The sequence below is a fragment of the Pelobates fuscus genome, chromosome 13, assembly GCF_036172605.1.
Source record: "Pelobates fuscus isolate aPelFus1 chromosome 13, aPelFus1.pri, whole genome shotgun sequence".
NCBI lineage: Eukaryota > Metazoa > Chordata > Amphibia > Anura > Pelobatidae > Pelobates > Pelobates fuscus.
The window spans coordinates 10,546,918-10,566,577 of NC_086329.1; the positions used below are offsets into that span (position 1 = coordinate 10,546,918).

At 40.0% G+C, this 19,660-nt stretch overlaps 1 protein-coding gene across 1 annotated transcript in view; it reads right to left on the bottom strand.

Annotated features, from left to right (window-relative positions):
* The window catches only part of RTN1 (reticulon 1), a 99,212-nt gene that overhangs the window by 43,322 nt on the left and 36,230 nt on the right, over window positions 1-19,660 (bottom strand). The window contains exons 2-3 of the mRNA XM_063440066.1: window positions 4,952-5,710; window positions 2,432-3,214 (exon numbers count right to left, since the gene is read on the bottom strand). Coding sequence (XP_063296136.1) covers window positions 2,432-3,214; window positions 4,952-5,710 — 1,542 coding nt within the window. The remainder of the gene's footprint in view (window positions 1-2,431; window positions 3,215-4,951; window positions 5,711-19,660) is intronic.

Below are 19,660 nucleotides of genomic sequence, written 5' to 3' on the forward strand. Positions count from 1 at the left end.
TTTGTTCCCCCATTCTCTGCTTATTTATGTATTTTGGAATAGAAAAAAATACTTTCTTTTTCAGAGAACAATAAATTGCCCTTCAAAAACAGGCAAAATCCATTCATAACACTGCCTCTATCATGTGATCAAACTGCGCATTAAGCAAAAACACAATGCAAACACACAATGTATAACGACTGCAGCACAACTAGGATTTGCTAGGGCAAGGGAAATAAAGAATGGCCACGTCCTGTTTTAATAAGCACTGGGCCAGCGTGGGCAGAATATCCCATAACATTTATGCTTCGGTTATAAATGAATGATATTCAAAGCAAGTACATTCCAACAGCGATTTAAAACAGCAATTTCTTAATTGTTGCAATTCAGCGTTCTAATAAAAGACACATTTTAGGTGAACTACCGATGAACGTTTCCAGTTTGGAAAATCTTGTGGCAGATACAATGATTTAAATTTAATGCCCATGGAAGTGGGGAAATTCATTTTATAACTTCAATATTTCATAAGTCAAACTGGAAATTAATCATGAATAATTAATAGTTTAATATAATCCTCATTCCTCAACCCGTGTGTATAATAAATCCTTGCCCTTCATACATTGACAGAAGGAAGTGGTGGCAAGAAAGTCGCTGTGAGTCGGCTCCTATTTCAAGGCACGGCTAACGCGGAGGCTATAACACATTAGCCAAAACAACTCTTACCCGTGATGGGAAGCAGCGATAGGCTGAAAGCACTAACATAATACTCCCAGCCTTTCACTGCTGACCATTGTTTCTCCCATATAAGAAAACAATAGCCCCAGATGCAGAGAGCAGCTGGCTCTAGGCACTGGGGACCCACATCCAGTACCACAACAGAAAACAATATGACACTGAGCAGGTGGCAGGGAACATTATGCACCATAACCACTTTAATTAGTTTAAGTGGTTGTAGTGCCTAAAGTGTCCCTTTAACTGTCTGGCCAGAATTCTACTGGTCTATGTTACATTCTGCAGATGGATTTTAGCAACCGCTGGTGAACACCTGTCCTTCACTCGGACAATCAGAAAATCCGAAGATCTTTTTAACATACTACCCATCACTGGGAGGTGTTAACTTGTGATAAGGGGCAGGCCCAAAGAGGAGAACCATTATTTGTTATGGGCGGATATGCCTAGAATTGGGGCTGTTGGGAGGAACTGGCAATCAGTCATGAGCACTAAGACAGACAGAAGACAATCACGCACACAGGCTTATACCCCTCTTGTCATATTTCACCCTATCTGCCTGTATATTAGGTTATAGCATATTATACTGAGGAGCTAGATGAGTCTGCAAAAGGCAGGACCTGCTCCAGAGCTGAATCTCTCAGGGGGAAATTACATTTCCATTGTTGTTCTCTTGAGATCGAAGATTTATTACAGTAGGTAAAATGAAAGATAGCAAAGTAGAACAGGGCGGACATTTTTAGCCACGCAATGCTGCTCATAGCTCTCCATCATAGGACAAACCATGGACAATCGAAAGGAAGTACGGTCACGCGATTTAGCAGAGTAAAACACATGAATAAAAGTATTTATTCACTAATCAGTGAATCTGGTGATTTGAAAAATCAAACAATAAAACAATACAGCTGCATTGGAAAAATCCTTCAGTTGAGCTCTTTTTTTGCTCTTTTCAAACACAGCAGAACCGGAAGGGATTTTATCAGTCCGAGGGTTTGCAAATGCATAAGGCATGTCCCCCGTCTCTTGCTGTCTCGTTGGTGATGTATAGTGTGTATTGCCGATAATGCTGCAATATTTTATATATGCCCCTCGTGGCTCTGTGTTCTTTTATAGGGAATCTGGCCCAGTGACAATGCAAAAAAATAACATCACGGCACAATTAAAAAAAAATCAGTGATTCAGCCATGTAATAATTCTACTCTCAAAAATAACTACCGGTATATATAATAGAAGAAAGAATTTTAAAGTCTTAAACAGAGTACAGTTACAAAAAATCTTATTTTAATCGTATTTTAAAGTTAGTAATTTGAGGAACATAATTACACCTACGATAAAAAACTCATTTAACCCCTTAAGGACCAAACTTCTGGAATAAAAGGGAATCATGACATGTCACACACGTCACGTGTCCTTAAGGGGTTAAAGCTCATGTCATGTTAAGGGCTTTAGCCAGCGACTTGCATGATTGAAATTGCACTAGAACAAGGAGTTAAAGGGACACTCTAAGCATCATAGCCACCTCCTGTTAAAGGAATACCCTGGCATCATGTCTAAGTTTAACATTGAACTGTAAGACAAAGCAAGGGATTTCCAGAAACCATAACCACTTCAATTAGATGAAGTGGTTATGGTGCCCATAGTGGTCCTTTAATTACGGTCTCCACAGCCCCCCCCCCCAGACACAAGTTGAATGCTACAGTCTAGAAAATAAAATTGTACTTACCTTTCTTCTTACTGAGAAATGGCACCGGGGCGGCTGGCAGAACAGCAACCGTCTTTCCAGATACTTTGCTTTGGTAAGTTGGGGGTTCTGATGCTTTTTTCTGTTGCGATCTGTCATCTTTCTTCATCAGCGGTAAATCTGCTTTTGATTCTGTAGTGTATGCACTTTTTAAATAAGCTGCAGATTCTGCTAAGTTTTCCATGTTTAGCTTCCTCTCTGTGGAGCTGGACAATTCAAAGTCCATGGCATCAAAACTTTCAGTTCTTGAGCCATTTTCTTCTTCTATAATGTCCATCATCATCATAGGTTTCATCATGGGGGAGTCTTGGTCTCTCTTTGGACTTTCTTCTGAGGCTGAGGAACCATCACATGACTCTATGATAAGTTCGCTGTCCAGCTCAGCTTCGCGTTCCTCTCTTAGTATGCTGTATTGAATGGACGGTGAGGCCGGTGAAGGTGGAGGACCAGAAATGTGGCTGAAGGTCATGTAGGCAGAGTGCATGGCATCTTCGGCTGCCAGTTGATCTTCAGATACCAGCTCAATTTCCGAGTCTCCAGATTCAGCGCTAGAGGCTTCATTATCTACTGGAGAGGACGCAGCTGGTTTCACAGACATGCTTTGATAATCCTGCTTATCTGTATAAACACTTTCAGATTTCAGCTCTGCATTTGTTTCATAAGAAAAGCCTTTTGTCCCTTCCTTTGCTTTCATGGCAGAGTTAAATTCATCTTCAGATATTCTGTATTTACTCTGCATTTCTGCAATCTGCTCTGAATATCCATCTGGAAGTAAACAACAGAAAATCTACATGTTAACAGACAATAGGAAGTGTTAAAAGACTAGCATTGAGAATCCACTGTGTAACTCGTAATTATTACACTTATCGTCTTACTAAACCAAGACTATCATCCAAAATATTGGCCTAAACCGTAGGGGGCCATCACAGGGTGTATTTAGTAAACCACAAATGGCCTGGGATGTGATCATTATTGCTTCTGAGTCTCAGAAATGTCAATATATTACTGCACTGTCACCACTGGCCTCCAAAATGCCAATTGCATAGAGGTCTATATCAACAATTAGGATATAGGGGAAAGCGGAGACCCTTCTTATAAGGAGTTCTCCTGTTTTTTTTATTGGAACAGTGCAGGTGCTGTGGTTGTTGGGAGTACTTTTGTACCATAAACATCTCACTCCTGCTGGGGTAAAATACAGATTGGCCCTTTGTGCAGACCCTCCACCTATAACCAATCTTGCATTCACATACACAGACACTACACTCAAATGGATTTCCACACACTAACAGGCCACACATATTCCTACATTCATACACACTGACAGTAAACAATCCTTGAACCAAAAACAGCAATTTTTTGTTTGAGTTTGCAAATACATTTTAGACTTGGGAATTTTTAGGGCTGAATTATGAAAAAAAAATCAGGGGGTCCACCCGATCCTGGATTGTTTTTTATGGGTCAAAAACTGTAGGTCTAAGTATCATCCACCAACTCCTCACTGCCAAGTGCCCTAATGATAAAGAATAATCAATTTGAGTATTGCATTCTTTGTTAGCAGTGCAAGATATTGTATGATTGCTATAACCCTAAGCTTATACTTATAACCTATTACCTAACTTTTGCCCCTCTCCTCGTTAAAGAACTACAGCAGAAACAAAGCTCTCAAATGAAAAACAGTGATAGTCAGAAATTATCTGCGAGAGTGGCAAAGCTATGGGGATTATATACAGTTAGTACGATGGCAGGCTACTGAAAGCACAGACTTCTGTTGTCACTAACCGCTTAAAGAAGACAAAACCTTCTCCTATGTTCCTTATGATACTTTTGGTAACACAAAAAGGTAAAGGTACCATATAATATTTATTATGATACACGCTCCCTCTGGTGGATACATTTATAACAGGGTCCGCAATACAGCCACTCCTCTTCTTCACTGACATTTACCTACCCTGGAAAGATTGTACGGCAAGTGTAGAGGATTGGGTGGCATCCGGCCCAGAGACCCAGGGCAGTTTTTAGCATTAGCTTGAACTGAACTTTGCAGACCTGAGTCCATGTCCTGTGGCTTCCTGTCACAAATTGTTGGTATATACTGCCCTGTTGGTCTATAATTAAGTTACAATGTAGCCAGTGTTTATGTGTACATAACTTTCCCCTCCCCTCTTGTTTCACTAACCTAGAGCATGTCTCTACTGTTCCAGAAGTGGACTTTCAGACCAGGTCTACCTAGTTTCCCTGACCCTTCTTTAAGTCCTCCATCAGGCCTACACTCTTCTGTAATTGTCTGCCCCCAATTGTGTAAATATTATATACAAACCACAATACAATAAGTTCTGTCCTTTGTATGCTGGAAATGGAGACTAGATCTGCTACTTGCCCAGAGTGAGCCTTCTTAAAATCTGCCAGCTAAGAAGATACCCCTTGGGGTTAAATACTGCTCTGGTTGTATGCTGGTTTCTAGTGCTAAGAAGGATAGACAGCACAATAAGGCAAATTGTTTACCTGTTTCTGGAGGTGTCAGAGACTCGGGACTGTCATCCTCCGGTTCTGAAACTGTGACAGTTGGTACCATGTCTGGACTTGGTTTTAAGCCCTTTTCAGATTTTTCTTGGAGAGTTCCGAAGAAATCCGCTTCTACCAGAGGTTCTGTCCCAGTAAGTGTAATTTTGATTGGGGATGCTTTAGTGTCTTTGAATTTTGTGGAACTATATGCTCCCAAGTCATGATCTTCCATATATGAAACAAAAGACAGATCTTGAGATATTTCATCATTGTGATAGTATTTCTGAGAAGACTTTATGAGAACTTCATGCTCCCGCTGTTCAGGAGACCCATAGCTCAGACTACTTATTTTCTTTTCCTCTACCTCTCGGTCAAGTGGTTGCTGAGGTTTTACGTCTGGTGATCTGCTTATGTCCATATATTTATACACATCTATTTTATCCTCTTCCACAGGATCTGCCAACATTTTATTGCTACTTTCCGCAGGTGTCATCTCAATTCCTGAATCTGAACTAAACAGGCCACGAGACTCGAATATTGGGATTTCTTGAGGGGAATGACTTCCAATGTTGAATTGCTCGGAGTCATCTAAAGACGTACCTCCATTTCCTTTCTTTAGGATGCCAGTATAGTAGGCCGAATTGGCTTGAGACTCAAAATGCCCGATGGAAGTCAGAGAGGTATAAAGGGCTCCATCGTCTGCCTCATCAGTTAATTTTTTTGATTTATGTTCCGATATGTCGAAAGTTTTGGTATAATCTAAACAAAGAAAGAAACAGTTTTTAATCAGCTAGTTATCTTATTTTGAAGATTTGTGTTGCTGAGCTTTTTATGAAGAAATAAACAAATCAGACTTCACAGTGGGTAGACAATCAGAATACACAATCTAAATTTCTATATTACTCCTAATCCCTCACAAAAAATGCAGACACACATGCAAAGGAAACTAGTTCAATGTACGGAATAAGAAAAATATATTAAAGGAACTGTGGCTTGCCTTGAAATTCTACCACTGAATAAAACACTTTAAATCACATATCAATTGTGTTAACCTTTTTTTCAGGAGATGCTCTTTTTACTTTGAAATTAATTTTAGATTTAGAAAATGGCACCACAATCCAGTTCAATAAAGGCATAGCCAGGGCACACTTTGCAAATAAGGCGGTTAAGTAGAAACATTGTATCCTTTCCCCTTTTCTCTGAATGCTCTCTCTATGCGGACTGCCAGGTGCAAAGACAGAACTTCTAACGATGATTGATAGGGAGCTAAGATGGAGGCGCCCAGTTGCAGGAAAAAGAACTGTGGATTCCTTTGTTTAATTTTATTTATAAAATCACATAAATACATATTTGTTAAATGTAGCTATAGGAATAAGTTAACATAATATTATAATATTAAAAATGATAAGACATGACAGTCTTACTTTAAATACAAAAATTACTGTTACGGCAATTTTGGAACTCAAAATTCAAACCTATAACGGTAACATTTTACATAGTGATTTATTTAAAGGAACACTATAGTGTTTGGAATACAAACTTGACTCCAGACAAGAGCTAACATAAACCATGACCAACCAACCAACACGGTGCACAAGTCTATTAGGTACTGTAACTGCTTCATCTAATTGAAGTAGGTATAGTGTCTGGAGTCCACTGGCACCATATTTCTATTCAGTGTTAAAACAGTTTTTAATGGTTCAATAATAAACGCAAGTACCCAGCAGCCCATCATCACCACTGTGCTGTTTGGGCTAATAAGGAAGCTTTAGTCTGAGCAGCAATGGGCGGCTGTAATTGGCTGAGAGTGTCAGCATCCACTTGTTGGCTTGATCGGTATGGCTTGACGTAAGTGTGCAATATCTGCAGTAACCATACCTCTAGTGGGGGTGAAGCTATGGGAAGCCAAGGACACAAATTTAATGTTAAACTGCTCAAAAATAGTTTAACACTAAATGGAGGGACAATGCCAGAGTCACCAGGCTGCATAAACAAATTAATGAGATGAAATGGTTATAGTGCCTACAGTGTCCCTTTAAAGCAGCTCTGCAATAATTAAGTTTTTACACGAATAATGAATCTTGTGTAATGGAAACATCCAACTGCTGGAAAAGTGATTTTAATTGTTAAGTATTATTTTAATGGCTTGCTGAAACCAGAAACCAGTAGGCAATTAATGCATCTAAGCAGTCATTTACAAATTAAACTGAGCATTTCACAAATATAAATAAATAATAATCATCACATTTTGTGTGCTCTTAGTGCAAGTGACTGTAAGCTCACAGGTCAACTTTGTATGAAACATATTAGATTGAAACACACTCAGGTTTCTGTACTCCTTTGTAACAGGAAGTTTATAACCCTGTCTGTAACTTCACCTATAATTAATTGCTAAATTTCGTACTCTCAGTTTAGCTCTATTTGAGAACTGTTAAAATCCCATTTATGTCACTTTGTTCTCCACATCATGGATCATTTTATATCTCTAACCGGGCACTACTTAAAAAAACCAACAGAAAACCAATGTGGTGGCAATGCGTGTACCTGTTTGTGTTGTGGCAGGGTGTGTCTGCATGTTAGGGGACACTGGTGGCAATGCGTGTACCTGTTTGTGTTGTGGCAGGGTGTGTCTGCATGTTAGGGGACACTGGTGGCAATGTGTGTACCTGTTTGTGTTGTGGCAGGGTGTGTCTGCATGTTAGGGGACACTGGTGGCAATGCGTGTACCTGTTTGTGTTGTGGCAGGGTGTGTCTGCATGTTAGGGGACACTGGTGGCAATGTGTGTACCTGTTTGTGTTGTGACAGGGTGTGTCTGCATGTTAGGGGACACTGGTGGCAATGCGTGTGCTGCTTTGTGTTGGCATGTGCTGGTGGAGAAGAATGAAGCAGGACCTTGATGTAAAATAGGATAAGCTGATCTCCTCTCTGAAAAACAAACAGTTAATTGAACAGCTCTGTACCTTTTGAGCCTAAAACTCATTACCATCTAGTAAATCTGGGTCAAAGTGCCCCCGCTGAGTCACTGTGTTTTAAAACATCATTTATGTAAAAGGAGAGAAGCACCGGGGGAAGCCATGCTGAAATAAAATTGTTGTTAGAGCCACATGCCCATATACATTATTTATCACGGTCATATTCTTCCTTTCTTATGGTTAACACATTCCCACATTTTCATTCCATATATATGCCACAAAAATAAAAACGTGTCAGAGTAGAACTTATAGAACGACATGCGCATCCCACAAGTGGCATGCAACCCCATTTTCCCAAATGCTGTCATTTTGAGGCCTTTTTCCTTTGTGTCTGTTCCATATACACAAATTACACTATTTTTTAAAAGGCTCGCGAAGGCTTTCTTCTGATATCTGTGTAATTAACCCTATCTGTGTAATTAACACAAAACTAGTTATGAACAAAATACTAAAAATGGGGGAAAAAGAAGAAACAAAACAGTTTATTTTTCCCAAAGTTTTGTTCATTAGTCCTGACTGTAACAATGCCTAGGATTTCAATTCATTTTTTATTTATTTTTTATTAAAATTAGAACATCTATTGAATTTAATGGGAATTTCATGAAAGCATAGCTGTATTAGACGTTTGGCTCTTTTTGGCCTCAGGAGTGAGACAGTCCATTAACATCATGTGTATGCCGCGGTCACTGAGATTGCACCGGGTACAACTTGTTATGGAAGTCCAATGGCTGCCGGAGAATGATCACCTGCCTTGATGCCCCATATACTGATAACAGGTAGAAAAATGTTATGACATATCCACTCTTTCTATGTCATGTCCACTCCTCTAAACCCATGAAAAATGTGCTGCAGATATGCAATCCCACCACGCAACCTAGCTAACAGAGGGGCGAGTAGCAATCCCACCACGCAACCTAGCTAACAGAGGGGCGAGTAGCAATCCCACCACGCAACCTAGCTAACAGAGGGGCGAGTAGCAATCCCACCACGCAACCTAGCTAACAGAGGGGCGAGTAGCAATCCCACCACGCAACCTAGCTAACAGAGGGGCGAGTAGCAACGTTCTGTTCTCCAGCACCCCCTTTCGGGCAGTCCCCCTCCGAAGCCTAGCAGAGTGCTACACTACTAATCATTATTTTTATAATAGGTGTCTGCCCTCTCCGCTAATTGTAGAGATCTTGGCTAAACAGTCCCACATTAGGGGCTTCAGCCCCCCAAGCAATGTCTATGAGTAGAGCATACTGGCCTGCATTGATAGCTAAGTATGAAACAATTTTAATGATCGCTTTACCCCTTTGAGCTGTTAACGTAGGACAATATTTCTCAAAGCAAAACTGGAGGAATTCTGGGATAATGTGCTAAATCGAAATATGGAGAAAGATTCTATTGGTTTCCATGGTGATTTATCATTGTTTAGCAATTTGTACCAGAATTATACTTGCTTTGACTTCACAAACATGGCTTTTACTTTTTAATGCTGCTATGGCAACATATAGACCATTTGATATACACAATGTACACACTGTTAGATTTTGTCCTGATTATGGTGTTCATTCTACCTCTCCACGGTAAGTGGCCAGTTATATTAGAAGTAAGATTACTTTGAATTAAGGATAAAATTTAATTTTAAAGAAATTCCAACTACAGTGGTTCTCTAAATTACAAATACATTTAGATTCTCTTCAGGATGACTGAAGAGCAAATATTGGCAACAGGTAGTGCTAAGTGCTGTGTATATCTCCCACAATGCTTTCTCCAGTCTTCAGTTGGGTGAATAAAGGGATCATGGGAATTGCAGTCCTACAGCAGCCTGACAGCTACTTGTGCACCAATAGTGTTGTAGAGGGATCTAAGGGTGACCTTCAATGGAGTCCTGTCCGTTAGCAGTAGAATATACACTTACCTCGACTGTTTTGCTGTTGGTGAATTGTCTGCAATGTAGCTCTAAGAGAAACAATGGATGGATTAATAAGATCGTGTTCAATTGATGACTGCAGCGAGGGCAGATCGGGCTGCAGTGGAGAGTCTGTCTTGGCTCTTGACTACAGCTAAGTGTTTTCACATTTGTTTTTTTAAGAAATCTATGAAAATAAATTGATAAAGGATCTCAAGCGACAAAAAACAAACAAATTCATTTTCATAATTAAAGGGACACTTTTGAATTTGTTCTGGTGAGTAGAATCATTACCTTCAGGCATTTTGCTGTAAACACTGTCTTTTCAGAGAAAATGCAGTGTTTACATTGCAGCCTAGTGATAACTTCACTGGCCACTCCTCAGATAGCTGTTAGAGATCCTTCCTGGGTCATGGCTGCCTAAAATGCATCCAAACATTCAGTGTCTCCTCCCTCTGCATGCGGACACTGAACTTTCCTCATAGACATTCATTGATTTAATTCATCTCTATGAGGAGATGCTGATTGGCCAGGGCTGTGTTTGAATTGTGCTGGCTCTGCCCCTGATCTGCCTCTTTGTCAGTCTCAGCCAATCCTATGGGGAAGCATTGTGATTGGATCAGGCTACAACTTCTGTTGACGTCAGCAGGCAGTGGGCAGGTCTAACGGAAACAGGGACAAAGTAAGCAGCTGCAGACTTGAATGCAAGTAAAATTTTACTATATTTAGGGAGGCATGAGGGGACCAGGGTGGCTAGATGGTGGTTTTAACCCTATAGGGTCAGGAATACAGGTTTGTGTTTCTGACCCTATAGAGCTCTTGTAAAATGTTTATTTTTTCAGTTTGCATTTTAGAATGTTTCACCAGATAACACATAATAATACAATACAATAATTTGTAAGACTCGATTCTCTGATACTCAATAAAAGCCCTACAGTAAGAAATAAGCCGGGCAATAAATGATGAGCATAAGTCAAGTCTAAGATAAAGCGTGATCCTTAAAGACGATTGTTGATATCCTCACTAGAATTGATGACTCACACTCACAATATTATAGGGATTGTTTCATTGTATTTGCTTATTTAGGAGAGACATGATAAATGTGTTTACATTCAGATTGCAGAATGCTTCAAATGAATTTATTTACGATGGATTTGTCGCACATTACTGGAGGCAATCTAATGAAATTAGATTTGTCAAATCCAATTAGGAAAAGATGTTTCTTTGAAGTATGTTGTGTCCTTCTCTCTGATTTTCTTTTTTTGCTGACCAATGCTTTAAATCAGAATCCGTCCAGTGCATGTCTTGTAGTGTTTTCTACACAGTAGATGTATGTATCGCTCAGTAAGCCTTTTACAGTGTATAGTATTTTAATGGGGAAAGGGATAGCAACTGAGAATATCAGAAAAGCTGCGGCAAGAAGAAAGGGGATAACCCTAGGTAAAGAGTAATTGAATAGAAAGGTACTCACCTACTAGTATCAATTTATTAAAACATAACATTTCATAAATTCCTTTAAAATATTACTGTTGAAAATCAACAGATAAACTAAAAGATATTGCTTAAAGGAGCACTATAGTGCCAGGAAAACAAACTTGTTTTCCTGGCACTATAGGGTCATTAGGAGCCCCACCCTCAGGGGCCCCCCTCCCGCTGGGCTGAAGGAGTTAAAACCCCTTCAGCCACTTACCTTTCTGCAGCGCTGGTCTCCCTGGGCACTAGGGAACTCTCCTCCCTCTGCCGACGTCAGCTCCGAATGCGCGCATTCAAACCGCCCTTAGGAAAACATTACTCAATGCTTTCCTATGGACGTCCAGCGTCTTCTCACTGTGATTTTCACAGTGAGAATCGCAGAAAGCTCCTCTAGCGGCTGTCAATGAGACAGCCACTAGACTCGAGGCTGGATTAACCCTCAGTGAAACATAGCAGGTTCTCTGAAACTGCTATGTTTACAGCAGAAAGGGTTAATCCTAGATGGACCTGGCACCCAGACCACTTCATTGAGCTGAAGTGATCTGAGTGCCTATAGTGGTCCTTTAATTCTAAAACCATCAATAGCATAGACCAAAAAACTAATGTTTAAAGAAACGAAAAAATATATTTTTTAAAAGAAAAAAGACTAATATCAAATTATCCAATATAAGATGAAAAATATATGTGAGATGAATTAATAGCCTATTAGTTGTTTCTGGGATTGCAGGATGAGCCCAAGTATAAGACATTTATAGTGTTAGTTTAGAGATGCCGGTGAATCTGAAACTGACAATCTTAAGAGACACAAAGTATCAGAAGAGTAAATATAACCACTTAAAGGACCACTATAGGCACCCAGACCACTTCAGCTTAATGAAGTGGTCTGGGTGCCTGGTTCAGCTAGGGTTAACCCTTTTTTTTTTTTTATAAACAGCAGTTTTAGAGAAACTGCTATGTTTATATTAGGGTTAATCCAGCCTCTAGTGGCTGCATCACAGACAGCCGCTAGAGGCGCTTGCGTGCTTCTCACTGTGAAAATCACAGTGCGAAGACGCCAGCGTCCATAGATGCTGAATGCGCGCGCGGCTCCTGCCGCGCATGCGCATCCAGCCGATGACGTCGCGAGGAAGGAGGAGAGGAGGAGGAAAGCTCCCCGCCCGGCGCTGGAGAAAGGTAAGATTTTAAACCCTTCCTCTCTCCAGAGCCCGGCGGGAGGGGGACCCTGAGGGTGGGGGCACCCTCATGGCACTATAGTGCCAGGAAAACGAGTATGTTTTCCTGGCACTATAGTGGTCCTTTAATCGAAACTATAGTTTGGTATACAATTGTTTCAGTTTCCCTTGAAGGGACCTATCCGTATCACTGTGCTTAGGTTATAGACTCTACAAAACAAGGAACTCAGCCTGGGAATCTCTGGTACCAGATAAAGAGATCAAATCACTAAATGCATGACTGTTATCCTAAATAGTGCTTTTACCAGTCGTCCTATGAATTGCTAAGCTGTGCCTTCAAGGGCACCTATTCTGTATAAGAAACTATCTGCTAGTCTAAGGTAAGCACTGATTTAGGAGGAACACTAAGTCATACACATGCCCTGCCTGTAGCTCTTCCAGAGGACATAATGTCCTAGATCTGATTACAAACAAAAAAATCTTAAAATAATTATTGTAGAGGATAGAGCCCCAACAGTGTATAGTATGTGCACTGATTGCGTGGAAGGAATTTAGATATCGGTGTTGTCGAGTGCCTTAGGACCAAATTCGGGGTTGAGACACTCTTGCCACCATAACCACTTTGTTAAGGTGAAGTTGTTTTGGGATGAGATTCTTCAAATTTGTATAAAAGATTTTGAATAATGACATCACAATTCAGTTCAGTTCAGGCGCAATCAGGGCACACATTGCATTGGAAGAGGACACATACTCTCGATATTGCGACTACCATGTACAAATACTTTGTTAAATGATAAACAGGGGCAGAGATTACAGCAATTACATTTTTTTCAGGATTAAAGGGACACTATAGACACCAGAACAACTACAACGTGTTTTATTTGTTCTGGCGAGAATAATCATTCCCTTCAAGCTTTTTGCAGTAAACACTGTCTTTTCACATTACAGCCTAGGGGCACCTCCAGTGGCCACTCCTCTAATGGCTGCTAGAGGAGCTTCCTGGGTCAGTGCTGCATGGAGACACTGAACTTTCCTCATAGAGATGCGTTGATACAATGCATCTCTATGAGGAGATGCTGATTGGTCAGGGTGGCGTTTGGTCCGCATCCTTGGCTGAGATCATCAAAACTTACAATCTTATCCAATCCAATTCTTTCCTATGGGAAAGCATTGTGATCGGATGAGATCAGCCAAGAAGGCAGATTTTACTATATTTAGGGAGGCAAGGGGGATGGGGGCTAGATAGTGTTTTTAACACTATAGGACCAGTAATACAGTAATAATAAAGTGTTCCTTTAAGGTAAATATAAGTGTGTGGATTTCTACATTTAATTAAATTTTTCAGATCTCACAAACACATATTTCTCAAATTTAGACGACGAGTGAAAATAACATAAAAACAAATCCCAGGAAGTGAAGGACCAGAGCAAAAGATGAGCAGAAATAAAAGGCAAAATGTTTGCCTCTTAATCCACTCACTAAACAATATCAGGAAGGAATGACTTGATCAAAATCAACGGCAGACTACCCACAATATCACAACACCATTTCATCTGGAATCAGGTCTGAGCAGTTCGGTGATATGCTAACTATATAGAACGAGTTCAGTGCTCAATGGTTGAAGATTATCTCACAGGAATAATTTATTATATATTTAACATTCAATGTATAATGTATTAACATTATTTTATGTGTAAGTATCATGGCAGAGAGAAAATCTATGATTCTTAACTTTATTCTGCCACTTTACTATACATGGTTAATCTGGAAAATGTCTGCCTAGGGCACAGGGAATATTGAGATTAAATTGGAGTACTCTATTTTAAAGGGACACTATAGTCACCTGAACAACTTTAGCTTAATTAAACAGTTTTGGTGTATAGAACATGCCCCTGCAGCCTCACTGCTCAATCCTCTGCCATTTAGGAGTTAAATCCCTTTGTTTATGAACCCTAGTCACACCTCCCTGCATGTGACTTGCACAGCCTTCCATAAACACTTCCTGTAAAGAGAGCCCTATTTAGGCTTTCTTTATTGCAAGTTCTGTTTAATTAAGATTTTCTTATCCCCTGCTATGTTAATAGCTTGCTAGACCCTGCAAGAGCCTCCTGTATGTGATTAAAGGGAAACTCCAGTGCCAGGAAAACAATCTGTTTTCCTGGCACTGGAGGGTCCCTCTCCCTCCCACCCACCAATCCCCGGTTACTGAAGGGGTGAAAACCCCTTCAGTCACTTACCTGAGGCAGCGACGATGTCCCTCGCCGCTGTCTCCTCCTCCGCGACGCTCCTCCCTGTTCTTCCGTCGGCCGATGGGCGAGACTGATCCCGCCCACCGGCCGAGGAGACCTAATGCGCATGCGCGGCAATGCCGCGCATGCGCATTACGTCTCCCCATAGGAAAGCATTGAAAACGAATTTCAATGCTTTCCTATGGGGATTTGAGCGACGCTGGAGGTCCTCACACAGGTTTCCTGTGCTATGAAGCAGGAAGTTCCCTCTAGTGGCTGTCTAATAGACAGCCACTAGAGGTGGAGTTAACCCTGCAAGGTAATTATTTCAGTTTATAAAAAACTGCAATAATTCCACTTGCAGGGTTAGGAGTAGTGGGAGTTGGCACCCAGACCACTCCAATGGGCAGAAGTGGTCTGGGTGCCTGGAGTGTCCCTTTAAAGTTGAATTTAGAGATTGAGATACAATTATTTAAGGTAAACTACATCTGTTTGAAAGTGAAACCAGTTTTTTTTTTCCATGCAGGCTCTGTCAATCATAGCCAGGGGAGGTGTGGCTAGGGCTGCATAAACAGAAACAAAGTGATTTAACTCCTAAATGACAGTGAATTGAGCAGTGAAATTGCAGGGGAATGATCCATACACTAAAACTGCTTTATTTAGCTAAAGTAATTTAGGTGACTATAGTGTTCCTTTAAATTCCTTTAATAATCTGACTTCCTCAATAAAAACTGACTTCTCACACACTTGAAAAGGAGCTACCTAAACATCACAAGTATATAATAATGTATGAATGCCCAGCAACCCAGGAGGAGGTTTAAAACCAAACAACCAAATGTGAGGTTTAAAAAAAAAGAAAAAAAAAGAAAAGAAAAAAAAGCTAAATAAAATCTTACAAATTAGAGCAACCCAGGGGACATTTGCTGCTGCTCCCTGGCACTGTCATTTGATTCATCAATACATGACGCATTGCATAAACTCACCAGATTTACTAAATGTGTAACTGATGATTTAATGTTGTATTTCACCATCCATTACATGTGACACACGAGAAGGGCAGGAAAATCAATGGTAAGCCAAGACAGGCAGCTAACAAGGCAGACTCCTAATTTGCTTCATTATGTTGAGATGTTGAGTTAGAAGAAGCATTCCTTATAGAAACACTGCCCCAGAACTTACCGCTACTATTTCGATTCGGGTGAGTACGTTTTGATGCATTCATGAAAACAAAATTATATTTACCGTTCCTTTAATTTCTAAACACCTCCTTTAGTAAAACCCAGCAATAAATCTTATTATTAGCCATAGCTCTAATAAAAGGTGTTTTCTGAGGGGCAGAAGAAGTTTTGGAATGACGATGAGCATGTCATCTATTATTTTTTTTTTTTTTTTATTATAGTGCAAATTTAGCCATGTGGCACATTGCGGATCTGCTCAGTGTAACCAGACCTTGTGTCAGTCATCTTCAAATCAAAAACTCGCACAGAGTCATCCTGTCCTGATTACTACTCAGGAATAATTCATGAGGCAGCCGAGCTTTCAGAATCTTTATATCTCTACTGTCCAAAAATATTCTGCTCACATGTAATGTTTAAAAATACTGCTTCATCTCTGGAACAAAAATAAAACACACTCAAATCTAAACAATGAAAGCAAGAAGCCTAGACTAATGCCAAGAAGAAGCAGCCTCACTGGTTGTAGATCTATAGCAAGTAGGACTGCAGAATTAATGATTTATATCACATAATCAAAAACATAATTACTCTACTGCAGCCAATGCAGGAGCGGGATCCTTTCCTCAATACTCACTGTTACTGGTAATTCACCAGAACCGCAGGTTTATTGGGAAAACATTGTTTCTGTGATGAAGGTCTGGTGACTGAAACGTTGTAATGATATGTTCAAGATAAATACTGTCAAAACCGATTACTATTTTAAAACAACAACATGCATGTCTGTGTAAATACAAAATTAACTTTTAATCAACTATGGTATAAAACAGAAAATTTTGAACCCAATAGGACATGCACCTGAGGAAGACCAGCTACGGTCGAAACGCGTTGTGCTATTCGCTTTTACCCCTAAGTTTGTTGTGTTTGTTTATTTATTGTAATAAAGTATATTACTTATATAATTTATGGTTCCTGACCTTCATCTGAGAAAAATACAGCTGGGACCATCTACACAGAAATACTTTGAGTGGTTTTATCATACCTACTGAGTTCAGAGCCAACCTGAAGGGCTCTTAAATATGTGAGTGTCCTTTATATTTGCTATACAGATACCACTTTGTACAGTCTGCGCTATGTCGCGTTTATGTTTTTATTAATAGGTTTTATCCTGCCTACCTCTGCCAGTGTGCAATACACTTACCATTTTTGCGCTATCACCTTATTTCTCATTAAGATTTTATGTATGTATAAGTTTTTTTTGGCATACCACTTGGGTGAATTTGTGCTGCACTGGTAACTTGGTATTATTGTGGCGCCATTTATCTTTAAACTTTCTTGACGAAGAGACTGTTAGTTTGCCTGTCCATACCAGAATTGACTTCCTTGTTAAACATATTTAGATTATATTTAGATTTGTTTTACAAGACCCTATTTTTGTGCTGAATTCTAAGTTTTCTGTTCTGGGAAACTGCAATATATCTTATTAATCTTTTAGTCGTAATAATCATCAATCTCTCTGTCATTTCTTTTCCATTATCTGTGGTATGATGAAGTCTTCACCAAAAACACACTGGATTCATTACATTCTTCCTGTTCTTCCCGTTTCCTCCCTTACGAACTCATTAATCTGTAATATGTATCACAGTTTGCAGACAAATCTAGGTCAGTCAGTGCTTCTAGAAGCTTCCTCTTCAAATAAATATTGTATCTGGTGTGCTTCGGGCGTTTAGAAAGTCCATCTTCATAGCTTCACAACGAGCAAAGCAAGGTAAATAAAATGAATACAACTTTTAAATATCCCTGATCTGGCTCGCTCCCGTGCACATCGCTTCATGCACCATTACTTCACAGTCAACAGTCAATCCAATCTAATGGACTAATAAATGAAATGTAATTTTGATTTGTGTCTATATTTTACAAAGTCCAGTATGAGCGAGATTCACGGTTGGGGTTATTACGCATACAATGAATTTACCGGAGAGTTGCAAAATGTTGGCCAGGATAACGGTACAGGAAAGATACTGCTATGTTTCTAGTTTTGTTATTTTGGCGTAAAATTTGCAGTTTCCTGGAGAATTCCTAACAATTCCTAGTTTACTGAATAGCCCTACATATGAAAGGTTATTCAATAAACTCTATATTATAGCAAACTGAACTCTGTATGGCTAAATTTACACTTAAATAATCCGAACATAAGCAATGAATTTCAACTGACATTCACAGGCTTTACAACAGTGTGGCTGGACAGTATCAATTTTGTCAGGACAGTCCTGATTTTGGGGACACCAGGGAACAGTCCTCGGGCAGAAGAGCGCAAGCACATCATTAGACACACTTGCACAGTGAACCTGCACCCTGCACTAGCACCCTGCAGAGAGCATTTAAACAAGGTCCTGTAGATTGGGGGCCAGTTAATAAATGCCCCATAAATGGGCAGGGGTGAAAACACCCCTTTTCAGGGCAGGCTCATCTGAATCAAGTCATTGACGATTGCGCGCTCACCCCCCAACTCCCGCCCTGCAGTGTTGATCTCACACCTTTGGAGGCATGCATGCCAGTAAGTAAAGCTGTGAATTATTCATGCTTACGAAGGTCCCTATATCCAAAATCTGCACATTTACCCTAGGACCCTGCGATGGTTGTAAAACCTATAATATTTACAGGTTTCCTGATACATTTGCTAACTGGCACCAGCACATCAGAATTTAGTGTTGAACGTGTACCAGAGCTCAGTAGCTCATAAAATAAGTTGTGATAATTGCTTCAATATATCTTGCTAGAATTGGACACAAAACTGGTGGCTGTCGAAAAATCTCATAACATGAAAAAGTTCATATTTTGTAAAACAATTTAAACGCATCTACTTTTGGCACTCCTACGGCTTAATTCTGTGATGATACCAAGCTGTATTATAACGCAAATATATTATACACCTCCAAAAATAAGTCATAAGAATCAATGAACACTTTGAGTCTGTTCCAAAACGGCCTTTATGAAGCTTAAAATGGATTGCATTACTAAAGAAATCGATTGATCTAGGAGGGGTGAAACTCAAGGACACGGAGCAGGATGCTACGTTACAGATTTATAAAGCCTTTGGTTAATTGCTTGCAAGAGCAACTATAAAGTAGACACCATTATTATACACATTTATACGTTTTATTCATTTAGAATAGTTTGCCCTATTATTGTACAATTAATAAAATGTTGTATGTTCTAATGAAATCGTCAGTTATTTACTAAATAGAGAATGAGAATTCAATTTGAATTCAAATTGGCTTTAAAGATTTAGGCAACAGCCTAACTTAAATTTGATATTAAAGGGACACTCTAGTCACCCAGACCACTTCAGCTCAATGAAGTGGTCTGGGTGCCAGGTCGCCCAGGTTTTAACCATTCAGATGTAAACATAGCAGTTTCAGAGAAACTGCTATGTTTACATTAGGTCTTAATCCAACCTCTGGTGGCTGTCTCACTGACAGCCGCTAGAGGCGCCTCTGTGACACTGGATGTGAAATTCGCACCCAGCGTGCAGAACGTTGAGAAATGCTTTCCTATGAACTATTTGAATGCGCGCGTAGCTCTTGCCGCACATGCGCATTCCGCTCTACTCGGGAGCTGACGTCCGCAGGGAGGAGAGGTCACCGGCGCTGGATAAAGGTAAGTGGCTGAAGGGGTTTTAACCCCTTTAGCGTCACGGGAGGTGGGCCCTGAGGGTGGGGGGGTTCCAAGAATGATATAATGTCAGGAAAACAAGTTTGTTTTCCTGACACTATAGTGAACCTTTAACTTTGAAT